Here is a 16,327-nt window from a genome sequence, read left to right on the forward strand (position 1 = left end):
CCATTCTAACAGCAACTAACATTTTGAGGGGTTACTCTCAACCAGAGGCAGGCTCAGTACATCCTTGCCCTGTGGCCATAGTCACACACTCCACTGTCATACTCTAGGCCATGAGGCTCTTAGGGTGATTCCCCACGTGTTCCTTCCTGGTCTCCAGAAAGCTGGATCTCTGGAGCCCCCATACCTGGCCTCCTGTTCAACCTGCTCCTCCAGCTGTGCAATCTTGGCCTCCAGCGCCGCAACAGTGGACTTGAGCTTGGCTTTGACAGCACCTTCTACCTCCTGTAACTTGCTTCGCAGTTCCTTGTTCTGGCGCTCCAGCTGTTGCCGTGCGCTCTCATTCTTCTGAGCCGTGCTGCGTTCTGTGGCCAGCTCATTGCTCAGTTGCTCAGCCTGGGGAAGAGAAATGGCCACGAGGCAGAAGGCATACCACGAGGTGGGGATCAGAACAAGTCTACCACCATTGTTCCCTAAGGCCAGAGCACCTGCTTCCTCTCTCGTTTTCTACCCATTCATTGTCATCTCCAGTCTCGGCTCAGAAGCCTCCTGTGTCATCTAGACTGAGCCAGAAACCTGTTCTGTTCTGCCCATGCTCCCTAGCCCAGACCCTGAGGGGCTACAGATGGCCCCTGGCACCCATCCAGAGATGCTGAAGAAGCTTCTACCAAGTGGCACCAAGGACTCTTGGGACTGGGCAAAGAGCAGTGAGGAAAAATACCAGTGCTGTTCACCATGGCCAAATGGTGGAGTAAACACGATGATGCTGGCTAACAGAAGACCCTATGGGTCTATTTAGTTTTCTGAAGACCACAGTCAGAAACAAGCACGACACACAGAGACACGAAGGAAGAAGGACCCTGTGCCTTATTTTTGGGTCTCTTCTCTTTCTCCTCAAGCCCTGGAGCTAACACAGAGCATACCTGTGGTGCATGCTGCTTAGCCAGTGCTGGGCTACACCTAGATCCTGTTTCAGGAAACCCAAGGCCCTCTGCCCTTCCAGTTGGGGGATATGGCCAAGTGGTCTTGCCTCACCATAGCCCTCAGGTGCTTATTTTGAGTCCAGTGGCTAAGTGCCCAATACAGGTATCCTGCACAGGGCAGAAGCAACTACCCAGAGCTAAAAGGTTAGGTAGGGTCAGGCTCCTTCCTGAGCCCTCTGTGTTAACTTAAATGGCTTGAGTAGGTGTTCCCTCCCTCTCCCCTCACTCTAACCTCAGTATGTCCTCCTACCTGCAGCGTGGCCTTGCGCACTCTGTCACTCATGGCCTCCATGTTGCCCTGCTCTTCCTCCAGCTCCTCCTCTAGTTGGGCGATCCTTGCCTCCAGGCGGCGCTTCTCATCCTGCAGTGTATTCCTAGAGGGAATGAAGCTGCTTTGGGGACCCATGGGCCTTCCCCAGTCTTAGGCCTCTCTCCCTGGAAAGGTGTTGTCTCAGGTGGCCCTCATTCAAACAAGCTCAAGGGAGACTAGAGTCACCCACAGTCACCTGTATCATGGTTTGAATGGGAAATGTCCCTCACAAGCTCATGCACTGGGGGCTTGGTTATCAACTGATCGACTCTGGTAAATGACTAGATTCTGAGGTTCTGGCTTAATAAGTGGATCCATTCTGTGGTGGCTTCAGAACATGATAGAATTCCTGGATGGTGAAAAGCAGTAAATGAAGGCTTGTTGGAAGGACAGGAGGGACAGGGACTTGTATGCTTGGGGTCTCCACTTCTTTTTTTTTTTAATGTGATTTAAAAATTTTTTTTAAAGATTTATTTATTTTATGTATATGAGTACACTGTAGCTGTCTTCAGACACATCAGAAGAGGGCATCAGATCCTATTACAGATGGTTGTAAGCCACCATGTGATTGCTGGGAATTGAACTCAGGACCTCTGGAAGAGCAGTCAGTGAGTGCTCTTAACCGCTGAGCCATCTCTCCAGCCCCCCTCCACTCCCTTCTCGATTCACACTGTTTTCTGTCTACCTTGAAGTGAACAGCCTCTTCAGTGTGCACCTGTCACTATGATGCTCTGTACTAGCCTAAGGATCAGCAAAGCCTTGGGCTGAATCCTCTGAAACCATGAGTTAAAATAAGCTTTCTCCTTTAAACATCTGTTGAGTATTTGAGCCATAACACAGCTGGGACTCACACAGACAGATGAGCAAAGCCAGGATGAGGTGGGAACAATCACCTCTGATGTTCTTTGCCCCTGCCACTACTCACTCAGAATGAAGTGCCACGTTTCCAAACCAGTAGGTGGGAAAGCCCCGAGGTCAATCCTTTTCCCAGCATGGGTCTGTCCTGCCAGGGCTCAGTGAGCATTGGGTTTGCTATCATTGAAGTGGGGGCTTCAGGGGTACATTCATTCAGGCTGGTTGTTCTCACACCCCAAATCCAGTTGCCTCTTTTATATCCTTACCTTCCTGACAAGCTGCTAGCCAGCTCCTCAGCCAGCTCCTCCTTCTCCAGGTCAGCTTGCTTGCGAGCTCTCTCAGCTGCTGCCAGGTCCTGAAGCAGGAGAGAGGCTCTAGCTATCCTGCTCCTGCACAGTTGACGTGCAGCTCCCCTTCTGAGCTCAGGGAGGCTCCCTATGCTCTTTGTGTGAGGGAGATCCACTCATTCAGAAAGATGCTGACAGGAAGGAAGGAAATCTGGGTGCCTGGGCCTGAGGGTCCCACCACAGCACTGTGAGTGGCTGTTGCCAGCAGGGCAAGTCTATACCTCTTGGAGCTGCATGAGGTCTGCCTCCAGACTCTTGGCTTTTTTCTCATTCTCTTTTGAGGTGGCAAAGATCTCATCCCTGGAGGCACGGGCATCTTCCAGCTCTCTTTGGAAGTCCTTCATCTGAGCCTGCACAAGCAAGGTCCACTTTACTCACCTGGCTCTGCACAGAGAGACTTACCAACCCCTTGGAATTTCCAGTTTATCTTGGTGAATCCCTGGTACTTGGCTGGGCCCCAGTTCTCCAGTGGCAGAATACTCCATGTGAACTGAAGGGAGTGAACAAGAGCCCAGCAACAGTGCCCCACTCAGAAAACCAACCACCTATAGCTAAATACTGGCACAGAGTCAGCTGCTAACCTACACCTCTGATAGAAGCCCGTTGCTTCCTGAAGTCTCTACACTGATGCACCAGGCCTGGGGAGCTGCCTCTTCCTCCAACTGCATCCCCTCCTCCCTCAACACAGCATCACCAACCTGCAGTTTTCGAAGCTGCTTGATGGCTTCCTCCCTCCCTTTGATGGCTGAGTCAGCCTGGAGCTCTAGGTCTTTTAGGTCCCCTTCCAGCTTCTTCTTAGCTGCCGCCGCCAGAGCCCTCTGCTTCCGTTCATCTTCCAGTTCTGTCTCATACTCATGCAGCTGCGCCAGGAAGAGGGGTACAAGCTACAAGGATGGCCTCAGAGCCCCGGCTCACTTGGCCACTCCTTGAGCTCCCAGAGACTCGGCAGAACCTGATGTGTGTTCCTGGGAGCTGGGATACCCATTGCTTCCAGCAGGTAGGTTTTAGGGGCTGAATTTAGGTCATGGATCTTGTCAGCAAGTGGGAATGGAAGATGGGGCTGTCCCCAGTCACAGATGGGAGCTGGCTCACCTGCCGCTGTAGCTGCCTCCTCTTCTCCTCATTCTGTTCATCCCGAGCCTGAAGATCACGTTCAAACTGGCCCTTGAGGGCCTGCATGTTGACCTCTAGCCGCAGCTTGGCATCCTCAGTGGCCTGCAGCTCATCCTCCAATTCCTCCAGCTGGGTTTTCATCTCTTCCATCTGGGTCTCCAAGGCACGCTTGGACTTCTCTAGTTCATGCACCTGGTAAGCAGAACGAGCAGAGCCTTTGCTCAAGGGAAGCTTTACCCTCATGGAATAGAGGCTTGTGAGGCCAGAGCGGTGGCTTTGACCTCCAGGGTCTGACTTGGCCCCTGATGGCTCAGCCCCAGTTGCTGTTCCCTGGCTTCTCGTGCCCACACCAGACTGATGTACCCATTGGTGAGATGCAGAACTACTTACATTCTTGCCTACATCATCCTTGGAGCTGACCAGGTCTTCCATCTCAGCTTTGAGCATCTTGTTGGTCCTCTCCAGCTCTTCTTTGGCTTCCAGGGCTTCCTCCAGGGCCCGGGCTAGAGACAAAGCCTTTGTTTCCTTTTCCCTGGCCTCTGCTTCAGCTCGGTCTCTCTCATCCGCATACTTGGAGGAGATGTTCTTCTCCTCAGCTAACAACTGAAAGAACACAGAGCTCAGAGGCGTACCCAGCACACCGGAGGCTCACCAAACTCCAGATGTGAAAAAGACCTGGTCATATGAATGTGCCTAGTGGAAGTACAAGCAATTTAGACACACGTGGTCAGTTAGGACACTTTACTTTCTCACTGCCCATTGGGGATAGCACATCCTGCTACTGAGGACAGTGTGGCATTGAAGTTTTGAGGGGGATGGCCACAAGTATCTTTCTTACAAAGTTACCCCGTGCACCATACGCAGGGTGTATGGTTATGCACATACTTGGATAAAAGTCAAAGACAGCTGTTGCATCTTAACCCAATTCTCATCTGATGGAGAAGAGAGCGGTGCATTACAGACTGGCACCTAAACCTAGACTTGCAAAAATCAGCAGACAAATGAGTACCAGGGACCTCCTAACACCACAGGTGACACCAAACCCCACAGAATATCAACAGGAAGGCAGTGGAAATCACTTCTGGCCCTCTAATGGAAAATGAGACCAGAGTGGAATGGCTGCCGAGAAAGGGAGGAACTGGGGTGTCCCTGACATGGTGAGGCCTGTCAAGAGACACAGTAGCCCCTGAATCTCTAATATTTGGGCTCATGACACAATCTGTAAACTGAGTTTTAGAATAACCCCATATTGTGTGTAAATAAAATCAAGTTTAATAAGTATGGGTAGACTATGTTAGAGATAGTATTTAGGAATTTGGGTCATAACAGGAACATTTATCGGAACAGCATGACTGCACATTTGAAGGATGTGTTCATCACAGCATATGTAAAGTTATCTCAAAGGTAGAAAATAATAATGCTTAATATTAGTGTTTCAAGACAAAGTCTTGCTATGCAGCCTAGCTTTAAACTCATAATGTTTGTGTCTCATCTTCCTGAGACTCAGAATTTCAGGCCTGTGCCACCATGCCTTGCTGCAAAACTATTTTTTTAAGTACAAGTCTTTTTTTTTTTTTACATTTATTTATTTATGTGTGTGTGCGTGTATGTGTGTGTGTATGTGTGTGTGCATGCGCTACATGATGATCAGAGGACAAATTGTGGAAGTCTGGTATCTACTTCTACCAAATAGGTTTTAAGAGCTGAAATTAGGTCATGAATCTTGGAAGCAAGATCTTGGCAGTAAGCTATCTCTCACTAGCCTGAGTATCTTTTAATATGCAATGTTAAATGTTAAGGGAGAAGGGCATAGATATCTTTAATTTGCTTTGAAATGCACCCAAAAAATGAAATATGATGGGTTACTGTGATTCATCTTTATTATAAATGTATACACCTTTAATCTCAGCACTCAGGAGCTGGGGGCAGGCAGATCTCTGTAAGTTTGAGATCATCTTGGTCTACACTATGAGTTCTAGACCGGATAGAGTTACATAGTAAGACCCTCTCCCCACTATCCCCTGCCCCCCAAAAAAAAGTAGGGCCAAAGGCATGTAGCACAGTGTTAATGATTGAGTCTGGCAGTGACTGCATCGGGGAAAGTGGTATTACCAAGGATACATTTTGAGGGAAGGGCCTGGGCCTCGGTTTGAGAGTGTTTGCCTACTTTGAGTCCAGTCTCCAGTATTACACAAAATTGACAATGGCACACCAGTGATCCCAGCATTCCAAAGGCAGGAGGATTATAAGTTCAGAAGTTCAAAGCCAACTATGGCTACACAGTGAGTTCAAGGCCAACCTGGTCAACAGGAGACCATATCAAAAAAAAAAAAGCGTAGAAATTAAATAATGTGTTCGAAAAAATGATGCTTAGAGTTACTTAGAACACCCAGCAGTGCTCCTCAGTATCCAGTGAGTGGAAGAGATAAATGACCCTCACTTTATTAGAGCTCGTGCCAGCCCTGAGGCTATGTCTGTCAGCAGGTTTCACAGTGCTTGTATCTAGAAAATTCTCAATGTTAAGCATTCTGATGTGTTCATGCCCTGACCTAGCAGCCCTCCTATGTCATGGCCACCTAAGATGAGACAAGATAGCCTTCCACAGTGTCCAGCAAAGTCCAGATGAGACTCAGATTCCCAGCACCTCCGCAGTGTGGCACAGAACTGTGTGAAGGGCAGTGAGCTTTCAGCCCTACCTGGTCAAATTTCTTCTGCTTCTTTTCCAGATTGGATACCAGTTGCCGCTGGTTGTCCAAGTCCACGACCAGGTCATCCAGCTCCTGCTGGAGCCTGTTCTTGGTTTTCTCCAGTTTGTCATAGGCAGCCGCCTTCTCCTCATACTGCTGGCTGAGGCCCTCCATCTCTTTCTGTAACCTCTTCTTCCCCTCCTCCATGACCTCGATGGTACTTGCAAAGTCCTGCAGCTTCTTCTTAGAGTCTGAGAGCTGGAATGGCCAAGAGTGGCAACCTGAGACGTGAACTCTCTTCCTCATCACTGAGGAAATCCAACAGTTGAGGGAGCTACTGAACAAATAAACCATACAGGCCCAGAGGAGACCCATGGGGACCCCAGAGAAAAGAGGAGTCCCAATGAACCCTGGAGGTGAGGAGAAGACTCACTGTGGACCCCAGCATGCTGGCACACCTGAATGTTCAGTGTGGAGACATGACGCTCCAGGTTTTGCTTAGCCTCCATCTCCTCATCCAGCTGGTCCTGCAGGCTGTTCCTCTCATCTTCCAACTGACGCAGCTTGGTAGACACATTGAGCTTCTGCCGGGTTTCTTCTTGGAGCAGCTCCTACAAGAGAGAACACACATGGTGGTCCCAGGGATGCCCCCTAGGACAGAGGCACTCCAGGTCTCCTAGATGGTGCAGTACAATACTCACTTGGGTGTCCTGAAGTTGGGATCCAAGGGAAGCCACATCTTTGGCCAGTTTGATGGCTTTGCCCTCTGCCTCATTGAGCATGCCAGTGACACTCTCCACTTCATTCTGGAGGGGATGGGGGAGAGTAAGAGACCAGGGAGATGAAACTCAAATCACAGATCAGCAAGAGGAGCCCTTTTCATGCAGAATACATCACACACTTTTGTGGGATAGGACCTGTGGTACCCGGTGACAGAAAATACACAGGAGGCAAGGGGCAACTGTGGACCCTTCTGGAACACATCAGCTACAAGCTAGGAATGCTGGCCCTACACTCTGTTCTAGACCCTTCCACTGTATAGACTAGGTTCAGTTAGAATCTACTTTATTGGGTTCCAAATCCCTACCAAGGTTGGCAGAGATGAGCTGCAGATCTGAGAGTTCCAGTACTGAAAGCACTCCTAGCCACTAGAGAAGAAACACACACGGCACAACTGTAGACAGGTCCTGCTCACTGCCTTCTCATAACTTTCATGGCCATCTGTTCTCAACTGCAGGGAATGACAACCATGGTGTTTCCCTGCTCCCTTGTCCCAGCTTGTGAACACAGGAAATATTCATCGAATTTTGGACCATTCTTTGGGAATGGGAACTCAGGTCAAATGCGTCTTCGAAGCTAGAAACCAAAGATAATCAGACCCTGTCATTCATCAGCTTCAGCTACCTCTGTTACTTGGGGGCAAACACCACATACATCTGACTGGGGCATCAGGCCCTTTGTAGTCTGGCCACAGCTCTCTCTGGTCCTGTTCTTATACCATTTCTTCTCTCAACTTGTCAGCACTGCTGGACCTTGACTTCTTCCCTTACCACGGGCCTTTGCATATGCTATACCTTCTGCATACATATGCATCTGAGTGTTAGACCTCCTAAGGGCAGCCTTTCCTGACCCCACTCCACCCCTGCACTCCAGGCTGTCCTATATTTGCCCTTAAATATTATGTGTGTCTCCTAGATTTTCTCTTTGTGTTTGTGACCATCTCTCCCACCCCACCAGACTGGAGTTCAGATGGGACAGAGATAATCTGTAATCTTCCTTGATCTTTTGTCTAAGGATGAAGCACAGTGTCTGGTATACAGTAGGTGCTCAATACATGTTCATCAAGTGTATGCATGAAGTTTTGACAAGAAGAATTGACACGGGAATACAAGGATGCATCCCGAGGAGCCAGCTTTCAGGCAGCTAGTGAGCAGCAGCTTGGTCGTGCTGCCTGCCCTCACCTGTAGCTTGTGGACCTTGTCACTGAGCTCAGCCCGGGCACGCTCCCCATCACTGCACTTGGACTGCAGATCCTGCAGCTGCACCTCCAGCTTCTTCTTCTTGTGTTCCACCTCCTGCTTTGCCTGGCCCATGACACGCAGCTCCCCAGCCAGGTCCGCGTTCTCCTTCTCCAGTGTCTGCTTGCTTTTGTCCAGGTTTGCCTTGGCCTGTCAAGGGAAGTAGAGAGGGGGTGGGCTTGTCTCCTCTCCCTGCCCCACTCCCAGTCCAAGGGAAGGGAGGAGGGGTGCATAGAACATATGCAGGACTCTTGAAATTCTAGTTTCCGAACTATAGGAATCAAATCAAAACATACCCATGTCCCTGAGGCCTGTTCTGTATAGGTTACCAAATTTTAGGACATTTCCAGAAAAAATCTGAATTCCCAGATTGTTTTTTAAACAACTTCATGTTGTGACTGTGGCACTTTGCTCAGATGGCCACATTTGTTAAAATGCATTGAAAGGTACACTTAAAGTTGGTAAATTTAGCCAGGTATGGTGGCATAGATCTCTAATCCCAGCACTCAGTAGTAGAATCCTGAATGTGAGGCTTGAGTTACCTAGTGAAATCATGTCTCAAAGAAGAGAGAGAGAGAGGAGGGAAGAGGGTGAGAGAGAGAAAGAAACAAGGGGAAAGAGAAAAAAAAGGGAGGCAGGCCATGGTGGCTCACGTCTGTATTCCCAGCATTCCAGCTGAAACTGGGGGATTACCGTGAGTTCTAAGACAACCTAGGCTATAGAATGAGACTCTGTTTAAACATAAGAAAAGTGTGTGTGTGTATGCGCGTGCACGTGTGTGTATGTGGTCTGTTTACGTATTTCAATAATTTTACATGTTTCAACAATTTTGCGTATTTCAATAATTCTGACTTTCAAAGAACAAACTAAAGACCTAGAAACAGAAGTTATACCTTCCCCCAAGGCAGAAACCAGCCAGATCTAGGTAGTGGCTGCTGTTCATGCCGCAGCCCATCTCCCTTTGGTCTGGTTGCCATCACTTTCTCATTTTTCTTTTGCATTCATTGTCTAATTTGCCCTGATATTTCTGTGATCAAGTTATTTTACCTAACCAGCTCATATATATATATGAGTCACCTAAGGAAAAAGAGTGGATAAAAAAACAGGAAAAAGAGATGGACTTGAACTAGTGAGGAGAATAGAAGAAGAGAAAACCATGTGGCTCCTGGAACCCAGGCAAACCACCTGCTTCCAGATCATCTCGCCCCCGCCCCCCACATGATATATATCTAGGGTACACAATTTCTGTAAATCTGAGAACCATGGATCTCACAGCTCTCTGAGTTGTAGGATATTTGTATTTGAATGTAAAGAAGCAGCGTGGGGAATGGAGCCACAGGACTCAGACTGAACATGACTTGCCTGCTTTTCATAGACACCGTCTGCATGGCCTGAAGATCACTTTATCAATTAACTTGGTATACTTGAATTCTGACGGTGACCATCTCATGAATGCACCGGTAGGAATTTTTACTTGTAACACACAGAAAGCTCTAGGGTTTTTTGGGAGCATTTCAAATTCCAACGTTCTAGACAAGAGTGGGTGAAGTCTGCCATCATGACGTGGTTTCTGGGGTATCTCCTGAGCACGCACCCTTTTGAACTGCTCCAGCTGCTCTGTGAGTTCCTCCACTGCCTGTGTGTGCTTCTGCCTCATCTCCTGGACCTGGGCCTCATGGGACCGCGTCTCCTCATCCAGGGCCTTCTTCAGCACTGTCACCTCCTGTTCCCTCTTGGCTCTAGGGGAAAAGAACACAGTGGTTGACACTTAGGCAGGAGACAGAGGTTTGCCTGTGACAGTACTGTGCAAGGGGATAAGAGGTCTCCTGGAACCCAGAGCTGAAGTCCTCCCTTGCTGTGTGCCCTACAAGCAACCTGCCTAACCTCTCTAGTCCTACAGTTTTGTCTCAGCTGTGAAATGGGGAGGGTGTTATCTGCTCCCAGAACTTCTCAAGGGTAGCAAACCATCATACAAGCTATGAGTAAGAATGTGTCTGTGATCTACAGATGTCCCTTAAATATTAACACTGCTCAGATTTATGCAGCACTTACTATATGCTGGGGCCTGAACTAAGATTTTATCTATCCATTTGTTTGTTTGTTTATTTATTTATTTTAGAGACAGGATTTCACTCACTACATAGCTTAGGCTAGTCTCAAATTCACAATCCTCCTGCCTCCACTTCTGAGTGCTAGGATTATAAGCATAAGCCATCAACCCCAACTGGACCTGTTTTTCCATACATAGCATCTCACCCTCAGATCAACTCTAGGAGGCAGTGATGCCATTTTCAGGCTAAGTGGGGAAACAGCTTACCCACAGGGTCCTAACCATTCTGTGACAGAGCTACAGCATGAAGCCAGCCTGACTTTTAGCCACTATCTATATCTCCAGCCAGGTAGAACAACAAAAAGGTGACACTAACATTTGGTACATGTACAAACTCCAAAGGGTGTTGAATACAGGGTCACAGTTAACAGAGACCCTTCCCATAGTATATGTTTAAAAGATCTGTATGCTTATTAAATAACATATATTCACCAGAAACACATATTCTCTGGGGTATGGTTGTTCAGTCTTTTCTGTTTACTTATAGTGACTCTTGAATTGGAGACCAATGTGATCAATGTTATTTTTAAAATTTAACATAAAATATATATACATACACACAAACAGACAGAGGAAGGAATTATTTTAAAACCCTAACTATGAATGGAACTGAAGGAAATGTCCTTTTTGACCCCTGTTCTTTTACCATGCTTCAGTTGTTCTTGAATTCTGCACTACTACTCTCCTGCAGGTAGAATTAAACAGACTCATATTCTAGACACAACCAGGAAGGCTACTGGTTCCAGATCTGCTTGTGGTCAGTCGCCTCTGAGGCCCAGCTTCCAGTACCTGAGCTCCTGCTGGGTAGCTGTGCTGTCCAGCGTATCCTCCAGCTCCGTCTTGAGTGCCTCCAGCTCCTCCCCCAGGTCTCGCTTCTGCTTCTCAGCCTTGTTCCTGGCAGCCCGCTCTGAGTCTAGGTCCTCTTGTAGGTCTGAGATATGGCCCTCTAGCTCTCGAATCTTCTTTAGGGCATTGTTTTTCTGGGCGATCTCTTCATCAAGCCTGCCCGGAATGGAGAACCCAGGATTAAGACTCCCACAGCCCAGGCTATCCAATTCCACCAAAAACTGTTCTGGGTCTGACTCCTAGTGTCTCAAAGTGTAGGAGGCTCAGTTTAAAGAAAGCACTGGAGAAACAAGGATTGTAAATTACACAGGCCTGTTTTCTTCAACAGAAGGAAATGAATGACAGCTCGTCACCTGGAATACCAGAGTGAAAAGTGTTCAGTCAGCCTGGTGACTCTTTGCTCTTCTATTAGGATCCCCTATATCCTGAGCACTATTTGGGCTCTGGTCCTACAGTGAAGAGAACTCATCCCTATGAAAGAGGCTCCATGTACTTTGCACTGTCCACCAACAGAATTAATCCTTATGCTTACCACAGATCCTTTTCTAGACCCTAGTCCTGAGCTCTGTTTACCAGCCAGTGGAACTCATTCTTATTGTAAAAAATCATAAGTTCTACTATATTTAAATGTGTAAGGAAGATAAACTGTGAGGTCAGTCCCTGGAGGTCTTGACCCAGTGCCCATAAAGACGGTACTGTCCTGAGTTTCAGTCTCCTGTACCCCCCACCCCCACCCCGGACGTCAAGCTTAGGGGATGGGATCCCTGATACCAAAGATGTTAGAACTCATTCCTCCCACACCTCCCAAAACCAGGTGCTTCTTTTGATGTTGGAGATTCGCATAGGATGAGAGCACCACGTTTTAAATAAAAAGGCTAAAACAGGGAATGGTGGCAAACATCTGCCATCCTTGTACTAGGAAGACTGGGGCAGGAAGACCTCAAGTTACAAGCCAGGCTGAGATACATAATGAGATCCCGTCTCAAGAAAATAAAAAATGGAAACAAACCAAAAATAAAAAGGAGCTGGATGTGCTAATGCCTGTCAGTCATCTCAACACTGGGGAGGCTGAAGCAGGAGAGTGGCTGAGAGTTCAAGGTTAGTCTGAATTACATAGTGGATTCCAGGAAAGCCCCCCAAAGGGTGTGTTTGTATATCTATGCTTGTGTGTGTATGTGTGTGTGATGGTTTGTATATACTTGGCCCAGGGTGTGGCACTATTAGAAGGTGTGGCCCTGTTGGAGTAGGTGTGTCACTGTGGGTATGGGCTTTAAGACCCTCATCCTAGCTGCCTGGAAGCCAGTATTCTGCTAGTAGCCTTCAGATGAAGATGTAGAACTCTTGGCTCCTCCTGCACCATGCCTGTCTGGAAGATGCCATGTTCCTGCCTTGATGATAATGGACTGAACCTCTAAACCTGTAAGCCAGCCCCAATTAAATGCTGTCCTTATAAGCATTGCCTTGGTCATGGTGTCTGTTCCCTAAGTCAGTGTGTATACATACACTTTTTTTGTGGTGCTGTGCCAGGTAAAGCCTCTGCCCTGAGTCAATCTCCAACTCTTAATAAATGCTTTGTGAACACTGAACACTTCTGCTCTTTCATTTGCTCAGCCAGTGACTGGGTCCATGGTGTACCCTTGTTCATGTGTTCTTAGTGGTATTAAAACCACATCTTATATTACATATTTAAGAAGACACACATAGCTGGGCACTGGTGGCGCACGCCTTTAATCCCAGCACTCGAGAGGCAGAGGCAGGCGGATTTCTGAGTTCGAGGCCAGCCTGGTCTACAAGAGTGAGTTCCAAGACAGCCAGGGCTACACAGAGAAACCCTGTCTCGAAAAAAGAAGAAGAAGAAGAAGAAGAAGAAGAAGAAGAAGAAGAAGAAGAAGAAGAAGAAGAAGAAGAAGAAGAAGAAGACAACGACGAAGACGATGACACACATATACACAGATACACTTATATATATATAAAACAACAATAAAAGAGACCACGAATTAGAAAGAAAGCAAGGGGGTGTATAATAGGGGTTGGAGAGAGGAAGGGGAAGGGAGAAAATAATGTAATTATCTCAAACAACAACAAAATCATAAAAAAGTCAGCTCTCCAGTAGAGCAGATGTGGTGATCACGGACCAGGTGGGACATGAATGATGCCAAATGACAGAGCTGCAGGACTTCAGTGGAGGTAGAGCTCTTTCCTGGGGCATGGTGGAGCTATCATCTTTTTGTGTTCTAAGAGAAAATCTTGCTTTTGGAGCCTAGGCTGTCCATAAAGCCATGATCCTCCTGCCTTAGCCCCAGAGTGCTGGGATTACATCACATTCAGCTTGGCCATCCCACTTGACTATGATGCATGGGAAGGCCTAAGACGAGGGACAAGCTGGTGCTTTGATGTCATTGTGCTTACACCCAGAGAGATTAGGCTCTTACCAGGTAACCCAGCTACTGTTCTGCCATAGACTGGTGTTCCTGAGCAGCATATTTTCATTAGTCATCTAAGCTCTACCATGCACTCCAAATTAGAAAAGAGAGGTGAGCCTGGAGATAAATCATGAAGCCCGGGCTTGAGTCCCAGATCTGCCTCTCAGACCTGCTCAGTGTGAGTAGGTCTCTCCTTTACTCTCCAGAGAAGTGAGGGTAAGAGAGCACACCTGGTTAGGGGCCTTGAGGATGCTTCCAGGGACGAGCTGAACATTTAATAGAGTGATAAATGTCACTTGCAACCGTGATATCCCTGGCTTGAGGCCAACTGAATGCCAGGAAAAAGGAAGAAGAGAGGTACTAGGAGGGACACGTGACTGGGGCTGTGTGGGTAGAAGTGTGGGCGGAAGCTAGCATGCACAGAAAGATTTGAGAGAGAGTAGAATGGAGATGATGAAAGCCACTCCAGCCTAGACATGTTTATGATACCAAGAGATGAACTCAGTGGGTGACTGAGAATTCAGAACTGGGGTTCAAATGAGAAATTCTGGGTACCGCAGGTGCTGCAATCCTATTGGAGTAGGGGCACCGCAGAAAAGATGAGTTTGGAAGGGAGAGGATCAAATGTGAGGTTTAGGGGTCAGAGCATAGTTGAGAAAGCTTGCAGGAAACCAGGTCTGACAATTGACGTCCATGCTAAGGGCCCCTGGACACACACAGACACAGACACACATATGTACACATAGCACACCTGGCTAGAGCTGCCTGTAGCTCTTCCTCTTTCTTTGCCAGCTGCATCTTGAGCTCTGCAATCTGGGCCTGCAAGTCAGCGATCTGCTCATGGAAGTCACTGGCATCACCCTCCAGTTTCCTCTTGAGTTTCTCCAGTTCCTGCCGGCTCTTCTCCTCTTTCTTCAGCCTCACTGTAACAGAGCAAGAGCTACCTCAGTTGGGGGCTGCCCCCAGGAAGAAACATGGGTCTTTCTACCTGGGCTATGGACACTGCACACTCAGCCCTAGACCTTCTCCAGTTTACTTTAGGGAATGCCGAGCTTGGGGGAATGCTACGAGGATGTGCCTCCTACAGTGTGGAGCCCAGGTAGAATCTCTTTCCCAGGATAATCTGACTTTCTAATGGTTCCTTTCTGACTTTTTCTGGTTTATTTGTTTTCTTAAAAAGATTTATTGGGGGCTGGAGAGATTGGTTAAGAGCACTGACTGTTCTTCTAGAGGTCCTGAGTTCAATTCCCAGCAACCACATGGAGGCTCACAAGCATCTGTAATGGAATCTGATGCCCTCTTCTGGTGTGTCCGAAGACAATGACAATGTACTCATATACACAAAATAAATCCTTTTTAAAAAAGGATTTATTTTGTGGGTATATATGTGAGCATGTGAGCACACATGTGTGAGGGAGACTTTGGAGGCCAGGAGAGGTTGGTAGATCTTGCACATCTGGAATTACAAGAATTTGTGAGCCACCTAGTGTGGTGCTAGGATTTTTTAAAGTGACTGTGTAGAATAGTTCTACAGGTTTTGTGTAGATTTTGTGATGACATTTTCATAGACACCCATGATGGCTCAATCGAGGCTTGGATTTGCCTCAGTTGCTCTCTTTCCCTCTTCCCCACTCCTTTGGTCATCTTTCTTTATTCAAATAGTTCTTCTTTCTGCTTTCATGGCTTTTCTTTTTTCCATGTGATTCCATGTGAGAGAAAAGGTCTTGTTCTCTTATCCAACCTTCCTCTCTTGCTCAGCCACCTATCCTATACACCTTAACACTCCTTCTTTTCCATATGTCTCCTTCAATTTTCATGTCTTATTCATATGTACTTATTTAAAATCTAGATTCTGGACTGGGGATGTAACTCAGTTGATAATGCTTATCTTGCATGCAATTGGGTTCAATTTCCAGCACTGTATAAGCTCAGCATAGTAGTATTCCTGTGTAGTGTTACCTGTTACACCAGCATTTGGGAGGTATAGGCAGAAGGATCAGGAACTCACAGCTAGCTTTGGCTACAGAGTAAGTTTCAGGCCTGCCTAGGCCACATGAGACCCTGTCTCTAAAAATAAAGTAAAATAGGGCCAATAGGGTGACTTAGCAGGTAAAAGCACTTGCATCAAGCTTAACAATCTAAGTTCAATCCCCAGGTTTTGCAAAGTATAAGGAGAGAACCAATTCTACAAAGTTGTCTTATAATATTCCATGTACATGGTGTGACATGCATGTGCATACACACAAATATGCACATATATACCATACATATACATACACACACCACACACCATACATACACACACCACACAATATACACCACACATACCATATATACACACAACATATACACATTGCACACGCATACATACACATATCACATAATACACATACCACATACACCATATATACACACACCACATATACCATATATATGTACATACAACACACATATATATATACCATACATACACATGCATACACATTTATCACACACATTACACTCACCACACATATCATACATACAAGCACACACATATCACCCCCCACATACCATACATATACATAACATACACATATATACCATACATACACACTTATATATACCACATATACACACTGCACACACACATACCATA

General features: G+C 47.0%; 1 protein-coding gene across 4 annotated transcripts in view; it reads right to left on the reverse strand.

Annotated features, from left to right (window-relative positions):
• Myh11 (myosin heavy chain 11) overlaps nt 1-16,327 on the reverse strand; it is a 98,758-nt gene that overhangs the window by 7,510 nt on the left and 74,921 nt on the right. For all 4 annotated transcript variants that reach the window (XM_021185416.3, XM_029470543.2, XM_029470541.2 and 1 more), the window contains 14 exons: nt 14,441-14,612; nt 11,210-11,422; nt 9,905-10,049; nt 8,254-8,460; nt 6,994-7,098; nt 6,751-6,903; nt 6,302-6,550; nt 3,996-4,208; nt 3,585-3,797; nt 3,191-3,352; nt 2,714-2,842; nt 2,412-2,500; nt 1,231-1,354; nt 185-393 (listed from right to left, as the gene is read on the reverse strand). In XM_021185416.3, the coding sequence (XP_021041075.1) occupies nt 185-393; nt 1,231-1,354; nt 2,412-2,500; nt 2,714-2,842; nt 3,191-3,352; nt 3,585-3,797; nt 3,996-4,208; nt 6,302-6,550; nt 6,751-6,903; nt 6,994-7,098; nt 8,254-8,460; nt 9,905-10,049; nt 11,210-11,422; nt 14,441-14,612 (2,383 nt within the window). The remainder of the gene's footprint in view (nt 1-184; nt 394-1,230; nt 1,355-2,411; nt 2,501-2,713; nt 2,843-3,190; nt 3,353-3,584; nt 3,798-3,995; nt 4,209-6,301; nt 6,551-6,750; nt 6,904-6,993; nt 7,099-8,253; nt 8,461-9,904; nt 10,050-11,209; nt 11,423-14,440; nt 14,613-16,327) is intronic.

The sequence above is a fragment of the Mus caroli genome, unplaced genomic scaffold (assembly GCF_978045245.1).
Source record: "Mus caroli unplaced genomic scaffold, Mus_caroli_1 scaffold_17, whole genome shotgun sequence".
NCBI classification, from domain to species: Eukaryota; Metazoa; Chordata; class Mammalia; order Rodentia; family Muridae; genus Mus; species Mus caroli.